Source organism: Anarrhichthys ocellatus, unplaced genomic scaffold, assembly GCF_004355925.1.
Source record: "Anarrhichthys ocellatus isolate YVR2014 unplaced genomic scaffold, GSC_Weel_1.0 scaffold9, whole genome shotgun sequence".
In the NCBI taxonomy this organism is placed as follows: Eukaryota; Metazoa; Chordata; class Actinopteri; order Perciformes; family Anarhichadidae; genus Anarrhichthys; species Anarrhichthys ocellatus.
Genome location: NW_022280039.1, coordinates 3821854 through 3840771, shown reverse-complemented (window position 1 = coordinate 3840771; position 18918 = coordinate 3821854). Strand labels below are relative to the sequence as shown.

Below are 18918 nucleotides of genomic sequence, written 5' to 3'. Positions count from 1 at the left end.
AGTCTATGGCGTAGACCACATGTATCAGAGTAAAACCTTCACAATTATAGTATTCTAAGAGACGCGAATACGAAAGTAAGAGGGGATTATCCTCTTGCTTCGCCTCCAGTCTTTTCCCGTGTGTAGGTGTGGCAAACATGCACCATAACTGTTGAAAAACTCTGGCTATAATGACGTAAACCTAAATAATTTAACAGTGAGTGTGTTTCAGCACCTTGTGTGTCGAGTGCAGCCATGTTCCACAGTAATATATCTTTTAATTAAGCAAAATAGGTCAATTTCATCCTTTCTTTGGTGCAATAAGCACTCAATCCAATAGATGGCGTAACCTCTGCACAGTAAGAATCAAAGTGGCGATATTCTCTCACTATTCAGACACTGATGTTAAAATATCAGTGGTTACATTTGGAAATGTAATAGTTGCTACTGGAAGGAAAGTGCCAGCACATTTTTTATCATGGTGCAGGAACCACAACGATATTTCACCGTATGGAAAAATAAATAATAAACAAAAATTAAAAATGAAGACGAAAATGAATAGTAGCTCAATTTGATCAAAACCATTGCATTGAAATGCCAATTAAACTTTGAAAAAACATATTATTTTGTGTACATGTTAAAATGCCATAAAGCGCAGTTACAAATCACCACAGCCCATATGGGCACATGATCTCAAATCGAAAATAACTCAATTGGGCAGCATTGATGATGGGACAAATTTAGACACTATGCGCTGTATAAAGAGACAATCGGATCAGGTGATGACTGCCCACTTAAGCATCAGTGTTATCACTTCAGATCCAGGGGTTTCCTTCCCAGGGTACCAAGGGCTTTCCATCCTCAACGCAGGATAGAATACGGGTTCCCACGCATTGTGGTGATCCGCTGTGCCTCGAGCAACAGACTACTACTCCAGGCAAAAAATAAAAACACTGGTTTTGGTGACAGGCACCATGCGCAATGACTGACTCTGTGGTCGCATCCAGGCGCTGCACAGACATTTAGTCCGCATCATTCCCTGACAGCTCCCCGAGAGAACAGAGAGAGAAAAAGCAGGGCTGGATTCTCAGGTAGGCTGTATGATCTCCTTCGAAGCTTTTTGAAACATTATTGCATCCTTGACCTAAAATCACTGTGCTGTTATTGCGTTTGCTCAGTGACTCAGTGCGTTAGAAAAATTATCATTTACAAGTTGAATGAATGCAGCATTTCATTCACAAGAGAGAGATAGGGGCTTGAAATGATTTCGAGGGAACACATTTTATTGCCCGTATTTATTAACTTGATGGAATGCCTTTATGAGCCTATTACTTACTGAGTCATTTAAATGAAAAATGAACATTTGCATGCAGTGCAACTCAGTATGAATAGAGCTGCTGCTAGTTAACCCATATGAGGTACAAATGATGTAAATGAACATTTGATTGAGTCCTTTGTTTTAGGGAAAACATGTCTTACTGAAAACATTGCTCTGCAGCAGAATACTCCTGTCATTCATACAGACGTGTTGATTACCTCCTTATTTCGAATTGTTGCATTGATTTACTACAGCATGCTTTAATGTTGTGATGTACTCGTAGTTTATTCATGAATGGCCGATGAATATAAGTCTTGGTGTAGCTCGATAGGCTTTGCTAAATCCCTCTTAAGATGAATTAAAACAAGACTTTTGGCTGGCTGCATTCCTAAAACGCGGGTGCTTCGTTGTTGTAGATCGGACATAAGAAAACAGACTTAGTAAATCATGTGGGAGATTGTGTGGTTGCGGTCCCTGGGCGTTGCTGCAGGATTTTTAGGAGTGTACACTGGGGCTTGATGTGCCTGCAGACTAAGAGGAAAACATCAGTGAACCCTCTAAATACTGATGTGGGCAGGGCAGCTCTCAACTCCAGCTGTGCCACAGGACAGGTGATTCAGTCGCATACTTGTTGTAATGTTATCTCATCCTGCTTATTACACTTAGTGGGTCGGAGCAGTGAGTGTTGCTACTGGTGTCGATATGAAACGAGGACAGAAAAAAGAAGCTGGGAATCAGCCTCTCAGTTGGTACCACCATCTCCAACTCCTCCTACAGACCTGAAGCATGGGGATTAGATGGGGGAGGGGAGAAAAAAGACTGAATGAACGGTAGATATCTGCAGCTGCCTTCTCTCACATGAGCAACCACAGTAGTGATTGGACGACACCCTTCTGCTAGTACCACTCTCTCTGTGTATTACCCAGTCTCTCTGCCAGCCCACTGTTTTCTGTCCAGGGAAAGACTGGAATTAGTCAAGAGAGAAAAGGGTAAAATTATGCTTCAGGATACATCACATGAAAAAAGAGAGATGGAGAGCACTAGGAAACATGGGTGTTAAGGGAAAAGGTGAAAAAAGATGGAGGAATGAAGTAAGTGCTCTGCACGCTAACTGCATAATTTAAAACTGAAGGATACAAAGCGACTGTACCCATAATCCCGTGTCTTCAGCTTGTCTTCCTCTCGAAACATTCTGTATTTCCAACCATCCTAGCAAGATGCATCATTTTTGACAAATTGCGACCATGTTTATTGATACGAGAGATGAACCAATGGCACTATTATTGCAACAATGACCCGTTCCGCTGCATGGGCTTTGAAATTTGGCACAGGTACCGTATCGTCTACTACAAACACATAAACCGGTGCACGCACATGCACGCACACAGCTTTTAATCATTCTGATTCTCGTCTTCTGATCTTGCCGTTACCATGGCCACAGTTGGTAAAGGTGCATGACTCTATATTCCTCTGTGCTCTTCACGATCCATATTCGGCGCTTAGGACCCAAATCACATGTTATACTAGAAAAATGCGTTGGTTTCTGTGCCTCACTTTCGAGCATATTTTTAAATTTGTTCTATCAGAGAGATTATGCTGCTGTTTGCGGCCAAGCTTCAGAAGGGAGTGGCTTCGTCTTCAAATTCTAATCCGTGCAGTGGATGTAGTGAATCTGCTCGATGAGGATCGATTCCCCATCCACTCTGAAACAGGTGATTAGATCTGCCCAAGCATTGTGGCATATTGGAAAAGACAGTTGTAATTAATGTGGCCTTTAAGCAAAGTTCCCTCAAGAGAGCAAGGAGTTAAAAATCCAAAACAGATTTGGGCTGCGGTCGAATCTATAAAAAACAGCCAGCTATAAGCAACCTTTCTGTCCACTACCAAATATAATCTTTGATTAGAATCCCCTCCGTACATAGCTGCATTCGGCTATTGCCCCAGAGGCTCAGGGTGAAGTCTAAATAAACAAACTTCAAGTCACATAGCCGAGTTTCGTAACACTGCTTTTTGTCTCGGAAGTTGGGCCAAAGCTTATTGTTAGTGTTGCAGTGTTTTCAGGCTAGAACAAGCCCTCGTTTGCCAACAGAGATCTGCTTAAAGCACCCAGGGGCATTGTACCTGCTAGTTTGCTGGTGGGACCAGAGGGAGGGTCAGATATCCAGCAGCTGAACCGTGCCAGATCTTCAAAGCAGAGCAACAAAGAGGCCGGAATAATAGCCGCCACACTAAGGGATTGATAGGAGATCTGATAGGTTAAGAACCATATCTCAACAGACCACCAGATGCAGGTCACTGCTGGTTAGTAGGAAATAGATGCATCGTGTGACGATAATGCCCCTGTCTGGTCGTACTTGTTTCCCGGAGATAAGATGGGAGGAAATTGAAGGAGCATGATTGGCCAATGCATCAGCAGCCAGAACTCAAAGTCCCACGTCTTACTGGGATAAATCCCTATTGGCCGAGCACATTTGAGCCTTACTGCAAACGCTTGCTGTATTGCTCCATGTTCGATAGCTGTTTACTTCTGTAGTTCTAAAATAAGGCATGGACCAAAGAACAATTTTTTCAGATACATTTGAGGATGATTACTAATGAAACCTATAGGATATAGACTGCGAATTCAGTGAGTTGATTTAAGAATGAAAAAGGTCTGATAGGGCCAACAGTGATGGCAGGATAACAGCACGGTAGCTTGTTTGTCACTGGATGGTCTTTCCTGTTTGTTCTACAGCGATGCGGGACCTGGAGACATGCCTGCCAAGAGTGTGCATTTTTGAAACGGTGCAACACTCACACATTCAAGGGGTGAAGAGCCCTCACAGGTGGTTCCACAGATGGTTCCTGTCAACGCCACTGTCTGACTGAAAACATGAACAATTTGTCAATGACACAGACCAAAAAGACCAACAAACATCCTTATTGTTTCCCGAAATAGAGTGGAATAATGTCTGTTTTAAGTTCTGTGATATTTTTCCCCTACCCAAATCCACTGTTCTGTACATAATGCCTTATATAGGCCCAAGTACAGAAAGCGTGCACTAATGCCTGAAAGAGGGGACTTACAGAGGAAAGCAATGGTGGGCTGGAGTTTTAAATAATTAAGAAATGCTGAGTGATGTTTTACTCCTGCAGTGGAGGGTTTCTTGGTGCAGTGCTTTATGATCCTGCCCAGGCCAGAGTGTTGTTGGCAGCTTACAGTCCCCTTATGGGGGATGGAAGTCGTTGTGCCATGCAACTGGGAGTGTTTATTTGCTCCTTCCTACCTTGTCTCCCCATCCGCCCTGCATGCCTGGTGTGTGAGCATTAGACACCAGGAACTGAAATACTGAGCAGAGTTGGTTAGAAACATCTTTGTGACATAGCATTCAGTAGAAAGGGAATTACCGCTTAAATTGGGTGTGCTCCAATCATCCACAGTAAATCACTTGTGTTTATGGCCCTGTCAGCTGTGTGGTGGTACCAGTTATAAGTTTGTCTATGAAAACTGCACAAACTTTGCATTTCTTTTTGACATTAGAGCCACCTACCACCAGCCCACGTGTCACCACAGAATGTGAAGGAGCAGCTGGTTGTACTTTTTTGATGACATGTAGCCTACGTGTGAGTCAAGGTATTGTCAACTAGCTCATGTTTTAGTGAAGGTCTGTAAATGACTCATAAGTCAACAATATGCAGCAGTACACATTAATGGGCTTTACTTCTACATTTTTTTTTACATTTTTATTTGGGGCATTGCATTTTTGCATTTAAGTCTTAATCATAAAAGCCCTGCACCTTTTAATTATCAATAAGATGTTGCCTTCTAAGTTGAGATAGTATGATTGCTAATTATGTTAATTTAGATTTGATGTTGCCTTCCCTCTGTCCCAAAGATGTTGGTACATTTTTTACTTCTGATCGGCTCCCATATAAGTCTGTATTTATAGATGTGACTGAAGAAGAGATTTTAATGAAAGAGTCTTCCCTGATTAGGCACGATGTCCCAGATCACCACAGGACTTGAGTTGAAATTGTAGACCGGCCAAGATTCTCCTGTCTGAGGATCTCAGCCTGTGTTCTGTTTCATAATACATAAAGCAATCTGAGTTACTGCCAGACCAGATGGTAGAGGAAGAAAAATCAGGATGAAATTAAATATGTTATTTTCCTTCTCTTCTTTAACTCGGCTACTTAGATTTGTTTTGCAGTTTTAATATTTTAAATGAAAATGTATTACTTTACATCACCGTTTTTAAATAGTTGGCAGGATAATAAAAAAGAGAAGAAGACATAGTATCACATACATTTTACACTTTTGGAAAGATGAATCCCTTTTTTGTTGCTTGGTTTAACCGTGTTTCGTAACATGATGCATTGTGAATATGAAGCCACATAGGGCTATTACTATGCCCAGTAATAGCTAACTTTAAAAAAAAGCTATAGCTCAGTTATTTGCTGCACTGTGAAAAATTGTGTATGGTTTGCAAGGTTAGTGGGTCTTCAATAGGAAAAAGCAGGGCGTGTTACGGCTGATGAAACATTAATGGTCACAGTAACCTGAAAAAAACATGCATGGTTTCACCAGGATTATTAAATCATAGGGTGGATATGCTATGCTGACATGAATATCAACTCTGACATCTACTTAGAATCAGCATCTTGGAAAATATTTTGGAGGAAAGTGCTGATGTAAGCTTGCAGGGACTCTGCTGGTCAATGATAAGGGGTGTTGGTGGATGATTGGGTGTTGGCTACAGCAGAGCTTTAGGGCGACATCCGATCTCCGTAAGTATATTGTAGCCCTTAGGCATGGAAATACGAATGGAGGCCTGATGAAAGATAAATTAAAGTGAAACCAATTGTGGGACTTCGCATTGATCTTTTATTCTCATTAACCCATTTTAGAAATTGGCTTCTTGGAGGATGGCGAGGGAATTGTTGCCCTGGAATTGAAGTGCAGTACCACGTTGTGTTCCAATGTCAGTATCTTCAATACATTGACAAATAGGACACAAAGGAGGGTATAAAATAATATGTTAGATATGTTACTGAGTACAGGTCGAGTCGACAAAGTCACGCTCCAGTAATAATTGCTCTTTGGGCTGCATTTTACTATTAAAACCTTGTTTTTACGCTTTGTTTTTTGCTGCTCTCGGAATAGAGGAGATGCTCCCCCCTTTGAATCCATGTTTATGGACATTTGATCATCCATCAATGTCCTGCTGCCTCATTGTCACTCTCCCTGCGTTCTTCAGCTCTTGTTCCCACAAGCAATTAACAAAATCTTGAAAAAATTGACAGGCTGTCAGCCATAACAAAGTGCTCTTATTCAGGTCCACTCTTTTCCGAGTCATATGTTCTGCAGTAATGAGTCATACACCTGCCATCAAAAGTCACATAACACCATTAGAGTCTGTGCATAAGACTAGTTACTCACACTGGGCATTCACTTCAAGTATCCAAGGAGAATGCATGCCCGGGTTTCTAAAAATGGATGTAAAATCTGTAGGGTGTGCTCTGGGAGCTGCGTATGTATACATCCCTGAAGATGTACGGATGCAGATTTGTATAGACTGTCCTCCCAGGGCCCGAGGAGGAGATGCAGCTTTCTAAATTGGTCCTCTCCACCCTCACAAGAAGCTCTACTTAGGAGAGATCCCGCTGCGTGGATGACTTATGATGATTGGGCAGATGACTAGCTTGAGTCCATGCTCTCCCTCCGGTCTTTCCTGTTGTCATCTCACACATAATCTGATGCTATTCATGACCGGTGTATTTGTAGAAACTGTTGTGTGGTTGCTTGCACAGTTCTTGGCACCACTTTTTTAGCCACGTATGAAAGCATCATCAAGTCATAGAGGCGTCACGACATTTTGGAAAATACAAAACCCACAGCAAAATATCTGCTGCTCTCCAGAGAAGAATCCACCACCTGACTGAGTCATCTCATATGGGAGGAAAACATGTACAAGATGACTGTTGCACCAAGTCAGAGTCACAGATGACGCAGATTAGTTGCGTTTATAACCTCAAGAGCATCGAGGATGATCGTCCGAGGGTCACAGTGATGTCAGATCTGCAAAATAGCAATAATCAGTCTGACATTTGGGTTGAGATGATTGACCTCAGATACATTTTTTTAATACGTCTGATATGTAAACCCTTTCTGACTGCACAGAAAGTGAAACCAAGCCTTTCCGTGTCTGAAGAATCAAAGCCTATAGTGACAGCTCCTTATGAGAAAAGTGTGGCTACAATCCGTCAGACTATCCTGCGTGCGAATTGGACTGTCACCTCGGCAAAGAGTCCACTTCTGTGATGCAGTAACATCTATCCCCAGCGCCAGAGAGCTCTGACTCGTCTGAGTCAGTGATTACCCAGCCCAATGCCTGACTGCCCCCTCCCATCTGTCTCTCTCCATCCAGCTCTCCAGGACAATCATGTTGGACATAAGTGGGATAATTCATTTTGGCAAGTGAAGGAGGGCCACGCTTGAGAACTTCGGTGTATATGATATATGCCGCGCAGTCAGAGTGATGTGTGAACCATCAGACTGCTACTGAGAAGTGGAAAACGACAAATGCTCCCTGAAGACTGTGTTGCCACTGTTGGTTGGATGCATGCAGCATCAGAGGGAAAAGAACACACCCAGAGTGTCTATTGATAGCACAGCAAATTTGCTGTTTTTCTTTGATTCCTGCAAGCAGTGCAGCAACAGATTACAGCTCAAAATGTATGTACCACGACGTTACGCAGCATTAATACGAGCAGCTGAATGAAGGAGACGGCAGTGCACCCCTCCCTTTCGCTCTCTCTTCACTTTCTCCAAGCTTCTATAGTGCTGTGAAAAGCTGAGGACAAGTGAAATTTATTGATTTTCCTTTTAGCCTTATCGTTATGCATTCCTTACTATATCTCTCCAATACCTGCCCTCTCCTCATTCTGCACCATCACAAAAAAAAGTGAAACTCCAGAGAGGCTTTTATATCCTCTTGTCGCTCCTTTTTCATTCTTTGGCTGCAAGCACTTTCCCTCAGGACATACACTGCTCTATCCTCCAGTCTACGGCTGCTGCAGCATCACTCCATGAATTGCCTGACAGAGGCTCGAAGACAATTGCACAGGGGCACCCATAAACACACGCACACACACACACACACACACTGAGTAGGCTTGCCCACGGGGCAATCGGCTCAGTGATTTCTGTTGACATCATTTGTATCATCTTTACCATGTCAATCTGAGAATTAAATTCTATTCAATTACATTGCTGGTGTATCATATGGATAAGGGCTTTGTGGGAAACTAAAACAGTTGACAGCTCACTGTTTCCCCACCGTCATCGTTTGCACTGGGCTGAGTTCTCAGCCTGCACCAGTACTTCACATACTCTGACGACACACAACCATCCCACAAACAATCCAGTACAGATTTCACTACACGGGGGAACAAGAACTGCCCTACAGATCGTATAAACGGCTCATCAGCCATCTCCATCACACCTGACCACACACCCGTCTCCGACCAGCTAACTCAGAGAAAGAGTAGAGGTGGTCGACAACTGCGAATACACGGACATCACTTTGGATAGCTCCAACCATGAACAATCACAAATTCTGGAGACAAAGAATCTTAGTCATCCTTGTCAGCACAAACTCACCTCCTCCTCCTCCTGTATCGTGGCATAATTGAGCCACTCCTGCTATATGGAACCATCTGTTTCTTTGATATGTGTGGAGTCACAAACTGGAAGAAAATTACACCACCCACTTCAGTGTAATTTCACTCTGGTCACCAATGCACAGGAGGGCTTGCTTTGTTCCCTTTGCAATTCTCACACTATGCTCACCCTGTTAGAACCAAGCATAGTGTAAGCTTGTATTTGATAGATCTTTTTTGTTTGCGCTATTTCTTTGCAATGTTTTCCTGTGTCCATTACTTGCTTGAATATGTCTGTGGAAAGAATTTGATAAAACAGGCTTGGCAGGAGAAGATGGTACTGATTAGGCTGTAAATTTGGCACCAGGAAACATGCTTACATTGCCATTGGTTTATGATATTTAGTTGATATTTCAGGCTTGAATTCGTAGGAAGCAATTAGATGAAGGGAAGATTATTACTTTTCTGGAAACTTTAATAGATTTATTTGGTATTCATTTGTTTGGCTTATGATGGCCACTAACGTGAGGTCATCATTAGCTGCCTTTTATTTAGCCCTACATCACTGTGTGGCAATTAAAGGAAGTGTATCTGGTGACTTGTCAGCACTGGCTCACAAATTTGCACGCAATGTCCTTTTTTATGAGAGAGCTGCCCATGGTGGCAGTTAAGTCGGGGCTGTATAAGCATGAGATAAGGATAGAGAATAGCAAAAAGTGTGGACTCAACACACATAACTTGGACACAAGTCAAACTTTATAAAAAAAAAAAAAAAAAAAAAAAATTCCCACCCAAATTAAGAGCTCTTAAACTAATGTCAGGAAAAGCTGCCAACTTTGTCTCAAGATCGTTTCACGCTGAATTCATCTCTGTCTTTGTGTCTGTCCACCTACAGGCTGTGATAGTGCAGCATGACGGACACAGTGATGAGCAGCAGCTCGGATCGCTGGCAGTCCAACGACAGGCAGAGGACCATGCACGCTAGGTAAGCATGATAGTCAGAACATTTTCATATTGTCAACCTTCCCTATGAGTCTACCAACCCACACTGTACTCTCCTTTGTTTCGCCTGCATTCCTCTGATGTGTGCGATCTTTGACACAGTGATAAAGAGCAGTAAGTAGACAAAATCCTAATCCACCTCCCTTATCTACATCATGTACGATCATGCATCATGTACGATCATGTACGATCATGCATCATGTATCTGTATCATATGTTATTGTTCCGAAAGCAGTATGATATGTTGATGCTGCGTAACCTCAACTGGAGAATATGTTTGTCTGACAGGGAGAACTGGACCATGCAGCCAGGCACTGGTCCTGGTCCAGACCTGACAGATGAAGAGAAAGAGATCATAAACAATGTGATTGCCCGTGCTGAAAAAATGGAGACCATGGAGCAGGAGAGAATTGGGTGAGAGATTGCAAAACATGCAGCGGTTTCTCAGAAGTGCGTGTATACAAACAAAAATCGCCTGTTGAGACTGAGGACATGCATACATTTATACCTGGGATGATTAACGGTGACATTTTAAGTACTTTTACCCTTTGGTGTTGCAGGCGCTTGATAAATCGCCTGGACGACATGAAGAAGACTGTGTGTGGGGATGGACAGTCCCGCTGTTTGCTGTGTGGGGAGCAGTTTGGGTCACCTGGGGCCAGCTCAGTGGTGTGTGAGGACTGCAAAAAGGTAGGTAATGAGTCAGCCAATTATTACAAGCAAAAAAAAAACCTGCTTCCCTGCTGCATATCATACGAACCTTGAGGAAACACAACAGGTCATGGTCTATGACTATTTGTAAAAGCATTGTAAATGGCGAGCAGCTGGAATTTTTTATTTTCTCCTGTCGTGTAGAACATGTGTACCAAGTGTGGTACACAGTGTAGCAGTCGGCCACGTGCTGTGTGGCTATGCAAGATCTGCAGAGAACAGCGAGAGGTGAGTGTTTCACACCAGTGAACACATAAAATAATTCATCTGTCTGTTGGAAAGTCTGTAGCACACATGCATTTATTTATTTCTCAGGTGTGGAAGAGGTCTGGCGCCTGGTTCTTCAAAGGTTTTCCCAAACATTTCTTGCCATCGCCGATGCCATTATCTAAAGGAAAGGAGACAGGAGCCCAGGAGGCGGCAGAGCCTAAGGAGCCCAAAGCCTCTGGGGCCAGAAAGGCAGTAACCCAACCACAACCACCAGGTAGATCTGCCCCTTCAGCTTTAGCCTGCAGTCTTTTTCAGTTGACATTAGGGAACATGCAGATCTTTATAACCATCAGTCCGAGTCATTCTCCCGCCTTTGTGCAGCAAGTTTCAGGTTTTCAAGTTTTCAATATCTAGAAATCTTTAAAAAAGGATCTGCCACTCTATTCAAGCTGCTTGTGAGAGAACAGTGCTGCCTGTTGACTGTTTTTTAGTCAAACTAAAATCTGAAGGCTTTCACGTTTTTGAGTATGTCAAAAAAATAACCACTACAGCTATTGTTCATATGTTTTTCCATTTTACACAATAGGATATTTTCAAAAGGGGGTAAAACCCATCTTTGGACATGAACACTTCAAGCATCTGGGTGGGCGTTTCCCATGGCAGACTGACATCTGGTGGCCTGTGTTGCTGGGAGACATGCTGTCAATGTCTATGGTGTGCCACTGACAGTAGAATGGCATATTGTTCTTCATTTTTCCTTTGAACTTAGATTCATTGATTAATTGCAGAAATGCTGTGCCTAACATGTTTTGTTCAGCAAGATAGATGAACAAAACATGATAAACTAACTATAAACTAACTACACCACAGTTTCATGAGCGCAGCAGGTATACACAACGAGGCTGTGAAGGCGGACAAGTCTGCGTGATGATGTTTCATTGAGCCACTTGTTGGTAATCACCTTTTTTAAAGACACGTAAAAGCTTCAACGTATTATATATATCGTAGAACAAAAGGTTCTATCTCATTTTAGGCATCTAACAAAGAACCCATAGACCTCAAGACGAGGGAGTCGGAAGAGCAACAATGCTAACTCATTTCCGAGATTTAGGACCCGTTCCTGCAGCACTCCAAACGTTACGCTTTTTTCACCCTTTATCCAACAAGTGTACCTAACATTGAATATAAGCCATTTAAACTGTTTGTGTTTGGCAAGACATTTGGGAAGACCCATCATGTTAAGTTTGTATTCCACTCCTAAAGCTAGCAACTAGCATTTTTGCCATCTCTTCAGTCTCATTAGATCAGCATCTGCACACAAGTCTTCTCGCAACCCGCCTCTCATTGCTCTTTTCAAACCTTTTATCTGCTTCCCAAATTTGGCAGTACCGCCCACTGTTGCCGAGGAGGGGGATGGAGAGCTCAATTACGCTGTCGGAAGGTGCATGCTGTGACATGGGATGAGGCTTCAGGTGGTGCTGGCATGATGGGTCACATCATTTGACACTTTCAGTGTGATTACCCGAGCAATGTGATTTCCCCCATAAGAAAAGACGAGCAGACTACTGTATATAGCTTCTGCATGTACAGTAGTCGGCTGCCACAGCTTGTTGTAGTGTACTGTATGTAGGTCAATGCCTTTGCAACGAAAAAGCTGCAACATCAAAAGTATCCAGAGAGACTGGGGAGTATTACAGATTCCACTGCAGCAGGAGCCTGACTTGGTGTGATTAAGCGCGTCTCCATCATGTATGGTGTGTGTCTGTGGGTTTACTGTATTATGCTATTCATTCTTATTTTTAGCACCAGAGCCACAGGGCCGTGCTGGTTACCCACCTGTGGCCCCGAAACCATCAGCTGTGCGCATGGCGACGGGCGGTGCTGGCCCTGAAGAGGCGGGGCAGGGCAGCCCAGTGGTGATGAAGAAGATGGTTCCCGTCCAGAGCTCCAGACCACAGCCTGCTGGATCAGCCACCATGGCCCAGCAGGGTGAGAGACAGCTAGGACACAATCTTTTCTTCACGTCTTTATAAAGAGTCCCAGGCATTAACCAAATATTGCATCCCTAGTGGTGTTATTTCTTTGCAGTCACAGATGATTGAATGTGGTTTTAGGTCCAGTGGCAGGAGATGGAGGGGCTTACTCCTCTGGTGCAGTTCCTCCAGAGCAGAGAGCGCCTCCTGCAGTGAGAGAGGACAAGAGGCAGCCCGCTGCCTATGGTGCTCCTCCTGCCCGACAGCAACCTCCCCCAGCTGAGGAGGAGGAGGAGGCCAACGACTATGACTCGGATGAAGCCAGTGAGTACTCCACATGCTCACTCTTGCGTGATGAGTGATTTATTTCTATTAATTTAAGGTACAGTTTTTTTTTTCATGCAGTATTGGGTGTTGATGACAGTGTAGATTGCATTGCTGTTCCCTTAAGGGGATACCGTGTTGATTCTTGATTTGAATTGTTAATAATTCTATAAATTGACCAATAGTCTTTGCATACAGGATGTATCATTCTGGCAGTGTCGACTGAGCTGGATAGAAAATGACAAATGATAAGCATCATGTGTTTTCGAAGCATGATGATCAATATCCAAGGAACTAAAGCAGAGGAAGACGTGAACAGTAAATCAATAGTGATACATAAGCTATGTAATTGTACAGTTTTTTTTTTCATATATCCCATATCCCATTTTAATGATAAGAATGGTGCCATGCCATTCATGTTCCGCGCCTGCAGCGTCAGACGGCCTTTATTCTCTCTCTGGGGGATTGCGTGTTAATTTATTTTATTGAGGTCCGGGAATGTGGAGCTGTGCATTTGGTTTGGGATACAACGGCTAACAGGCTATAGATTCCCCTTGTGTTTAATTCAATCCCTTGTGTAGGCAGTGAAAATGGTTTCATGTGTCTGTTCTCTATAGAGATGTGACGGTGAGAACAGTTTGGCCCCGTGGTGCTGACTAGTTTCAGTCACTTTGCTCAACTGTGTATAACTTACACTAATTGAATGTAATAAGTCTGATCATCAGACTTTGAGGTCTGATGGATTGTGTGCTTTGATGTATAACCAATTAAATCTATACATGTATTTGATCATTAGATAAAGGTGGATGAGCTAATTCGGCTTATTTTTATGGTTGTAGACTTTAGTCTTGTAAGTACATTTTGTGTTCTTGGAGCAGCAAGTTGAGGGTGAATCTCAGCCCAGAAAAGTTAACAGTTATATAAGAGAAATTAACAAATGACATTTGATCATTTGGTCCCCAACAGCTATGCTAGGCCATGAAACTCCTCCAAAGAAAATCTGTGTGGGCAGCATTTTAGTCTTTTTTTTCTTACCCAGAACCTTATTTTTCGGAATGTCTTCCTTTTGAGACTTGATGTTTATTTGATTTATTTTATATTATATGCCCCTGCGTTTTAATGAGATTTCTGTGCTGTTGACTTCTTTTCTGTCCGTTCTCGGCTGGTACTTGGTCTCACTTCTAGTCTCAAGTTGAGTGTTGTTTAATTTCAAGAGAATATTTCCCTGTATTTATACTCTTAATGATTCAAGCGCACACTTGCAGCCTCTCTGTAGTCTAATGTAACGACTGTTCTGGGTCTCTTTCAGCAACCCTGGGCTCTCTAGAGTTCAGTCTGCTCTATGAACAGGAAAGCAACAGCCTCCACTGTAGCATTCTCAAAGGGAAGGTACCACTATTCTCCTCATTCTCTCACACAAAAGGACAATTACAATCAAGTGGTTTTTGTTAAAAGGTTCCTGAATGGCACTTTAGCCTAATTGCCCTCTGCTGTTCATGATGATGTGATGGACATGGTGCTCTACTTCTCCTCAGGGACTGAAGCCCATGGACTCAAATGGACTGGCAGATCCGTATGTTAAACTTCATCTGCTGCCTGGGGCTAGCAAGGTAAAAGGTGCACCTTTCCTACACTAGGCTTTAACTTCCTATTAAAGATTTATTACCTTAATGTCCTGCAAAGCAAAAGAAATGAAGGGTGGTGATTTGAGACCCCCGAGGTTAGATGACAGCCCTTTCTGCTAGCTTAAGCCTGACACCTTGTGGTCTAAATTGACAACAACATAAAATCGGCATGCGGATGATATCTAGAAACGGATATGGAGACATTGTAAATAAAGTAAAAAATGTAGTGAAGGTATTTTGTTTTTATAGTGTAATTATACGGTGCTGTATTGGAGAATGAGGCAAGTCTGAGTTGCAAAAACAACTTTTGACAGGAAGCAGCACCAAATAGATTCTTCCTGTGATTAAACAGCACAAACCACAGACGTGTGAGATCTTGCGTTGAGCTAACATGCTTCGAGATATTTCCATTACCTTCTCTTTATCTAACCTGCATTTAACAGTCTAACAAGCTGCGCACAAAGACCTTGAGAAACACCCGCAACCCTGCGTGGAATGAGACGCTCACCTACCATGGCCTCACAGATGACGACATGCAGCGTAAGACCCTCAGGTGAACACTGCACCACAACTGGTCTTTAATTACCCTGTTTTAATGTTTGAAACATAATGTGCCCTAAGTTGACTCTTTTAAAGGTTTGAGAGGCCTGTATGATTTATATTCTCTTTTGATTTCAGGCTGTCTGTCTGTGATGAAGACAAGTTCGGGCATAATGAGTTTATTGGGGAAACCCGAGTGGCGCTGAAGAAACTGAAGTTGAACCAGAAGAAAAACTTCAACGTGTGTCTGGAGAGAGTCATCCCTGTGAGTGAAACTCAATTGCATTCAAACAATGCTTTGTTCTTCTTGTCGGAATCTCTTATTGACCTGCTGTAATCTTGTTCCACCCTCGCAGACAAAGAGAACTGCAACAGCCGGGGGAGCCAGAGGCATCGCTCTCTACGAAGATGAGGCAATGCTTTTATTTCCAAGCATGCCTGAACATGACAGATTCCTCCAGAGAATTTTTGCAAAGCCTCATCATGCATCCTACTGAACTATTTTCCCTCCTCTGTCTTAGCAAGGGAAAGATGGCGGAGAGGTAGAGGAGCGCGGCCGGATTCTGATCTCCCTCATGTACAGCACCCAGCAGAATCGTCTCCTCGTGGGTGTTGTACGCTGTGTTCACCTGGCTGCCATGGATGCTAATGGCTATTCTGACCCATATGTCAAAATGTAGGTAGAGCAGGATTAGACACACATTTCGATTTTAAATGTATGACTCTAGAAATGGAATAAATAAATTATATTACATTTTCAGATGTCTGAAACCTGACATGGGGAAGAAGGCCAAGTGCAAAACACAAATCAAGAAGAGGACTTTAAACCCAGAGTTTAATGAGGTTTGTAAGAGAGTTCAAGGTGAAGGGCTGCAAATAACAAAAATGAGCATATTCCAAAATTATTATCAAATCATTTGGGTTGATATTCTTGGCAACTCAAGTATGAAAAATGTTAATAAGTGGCTTGAAATTTTTTTAAATTTATGTCTTGATCAAATTTCAGGAATTCGGCTATGAGATTAAACTCAGTGACCTGGCCAAGAAGAGTTTAGATATCTCTGTTTGGGATTACGATATTGGGAAGTCCAACGACTACATCGGTAAATATTTGATCATAATTGCTTTGATGAATTAAAAGTACAACTGCCACTTGCTTACCAACGCCTGCCTTTCACTCCTCCCTGACAGGTGGGTGTCAGCTGGGTATCACTGCCAAAGGAGAGAGGCTGAAGCACTGGTATGAGTGTCTGAAGAACAAGGACAAGAGGATTGAGCGCTGGCACACCTTGTATAATGAGACTCCCGTAACTAGTGATTAACCATTTGCCCCCCCCACACATACAGCATGAGCTAAAACCTCCCAACTTGGTTTGCATTCATCTCTTAATGCACCTTCATTGTGTTATCAACTCTTTCACTACCTGGCCATCACACAGGCTTACTCACCTCCCTTCCCCTGATGTACCCTCTTCTTTCCAGTCTTCTTATTAACAATTTGTCTGCCTGTGCTGATACTTAATCTGCCTCTGGGACAAATCAAGGCATATATGAATTAGAGATTTCACTAATTTAATTAAGATATATGTGAACAAACAGCTGCACAAGGACCATCATGCCTGTCAGTGATGTTATATATTGTGCTGAACGTGACACATTGCTAAAGAAAATTAATTGCACTGGCACAGAACTAGAAAAGCAATATGTAAGGGCATCTGAGGTAAAACAAAATCATCAATCAAGTTGTAAAAGCCGCGATTGGGCTCATAAATTCATTAGCCTGTCAGGGAATATGTTTTTTGGGGGATTTCTTGTGGGATAACATCATGCTGTAGTGCAACACTTGAAATGTATACGCATGCCAAGCCACAGACAAAAGAAAACACGCAGCTGCACCATCAAAGATTTCAACTGTGCCCACTGTCCTGAACATATTGTATATTTCCATGAAGAAATGTTTACATACGGATACATTGCTCAGGTTAGGATAGACATCTAATATATACAGATGATTCATATGTCAGTGGACCATGAGCTGAATCTTTCAGCTGCTGTTGATTTGTGATTTAAACATATGGCACATCTAGTTAAACATTAGGATGTGTATGTATTGTTATTCAAACTGTGAATTATGATTTGTGAGAAGTATTAACTGTGTGATTAGAGAAAAGTTTTTTGTTTGTTTATTTATTTGTTATGGTGAGAATTAGCAGGAACAAGGATTTTCCTCCTGCTTCCTCAACTTTTCTGAAGCTCTGACACCTCAGAGGTTTTCTAGAGTAGTGTTTACACTAAATGCACACAGTGAAATCCGGCTGCTCCACTTAACAAGGAGAGAAGGTGGAACAGGTTATGTCATATGTGCAGCTTTACCTGCATGCACAGTGCTCCTGACACTGGCGTGCCTGGGCAGTCCGCTTTTACCCCAACGCGCACAGCAGGGCCCGTTTCCCCTCTGCCACACCCAATCATTAAAGGCTTTAGTGTGTGTTTGTTCACCAATCACAGCAAACCAAGGAAAGCACACATTACAAAGTGGAATGACCTCAATTTATACACCTGTTTGCAAGTTATTCCAATGTCAAAATACACATAATAAAGACGAAAACAAAAAAACCTATGCATGAAAGGTCTTGTGGTTCAAGATATATATACTTTGTAAGAAATGAATGCTATTGTATTTCCATCAATGTTTCCACTTAATCCCCATAACATTCTATATACAAGAGGCCATATTCTGCATGGTAACTATGGTGTAAGCTGAATAAACTGGTCTGATAGCATCCCCAGCATAGACTGATAATCACCTGAGCACATCATCACAAGACTTTATCCGACTCTATCAGTAGCAGATATTGAATTAAGTGTCATCCGTTAAATGAGACTTTCTGTACAGAAGCATTCCAATCTCTCCAGTGTCTTGTTTTCTTTGCACAGCCACTCATGTGGCCGTGATTCAAACACCCATCAGTAGCATCACACACTGTCCTATGTTGTGCTACCTACATACAGTGATCACCAGATGATGATCAACATACAAAATAACCAAGAGTTTTATTTTCTAACAGGCTTTTCTCTGAGTTTAACCCATCGCTGTCTTCTACTTGATTCTGCCAGTTCAGTGGAATGTTTCTTGGTTTATCTCTGTATTTGTACATAGATAGTGCATGCACTGGGAAATATGTATGTTTGCAAATAACTTTGCATGTAAAGATTTTGCAGAAAGTTTACACAGATCAATAAAATCGAATGAAAAGTGATAAGCCTCCTTTGCGTAAGGACCTATCAGAGTCAAGGTATGATTTTGTGACTATGAGTGATGACCATCACGGAAGATGAAAGTGGAGCTGCATACAGTATATTTACAAGTAGGTCAGACTTTCGTGATTAAATGAAGGATGCAATAGAAACAAGTAAAAGGATATAGAAAGAATATGTCCTGATGTTTGCTTGCTTGATATTTTAATGTCAATGCTACCAGCCTAGCGTAACATTTAATTAATCACATGTAACCATCAAACAATAGATCTTCAGTCAGAATTATTCTTTATTTAGCCACACCTTAACGGTCAGTCTACTTTTCAGTTGGAAACAG

General features: G+C 42.3%; 1 protein-coding gene across 1 annotated transcript; it reads left to right on the top strand.

Annotated features, from left to right (window-relative positions):
- The first annotated feature begins 795 nt into the window (after positions 1 to 795).
- On the top strand, positions 796 to 18583 carry LOC116384617 (rabphilin-3A). The gene is made up of 18 exons (XM_031849441.1): positions 796 to 1070; positions 9834 to 9923; positions 10043 to 10054; positions 10229 to 10354; positions 10501 to 10630; positions 10796 to 10879; positions 10967 to 11135; positions 12665 to 12850; positions 12976 to 13158; positions 14468 to 14547; positions 14694 to 14768; positions 15227 to 15336; positions 15462 to 15588; positions 15680 to 15736; positions 15845 to 15999; positions 16085 to 16166; positions 16330 to 16426; positions 16515 to 18583. The coding sequence occupies exons 2-18, from the start codon at positions 9850 to 9852 to the stop codon at positions 16643 to 16645; spliced, it is 1878 nt and encodes a 625-aa protein (XP_031705301.1). The 5' UTR covers positions 796 to 1070; positions 9834 to 9849; the 3' UTR covers positions 16646 to 18583.
- The last annotated feature ends 335 nt before the right edge of the window (positions 18584 to 18918 follow it).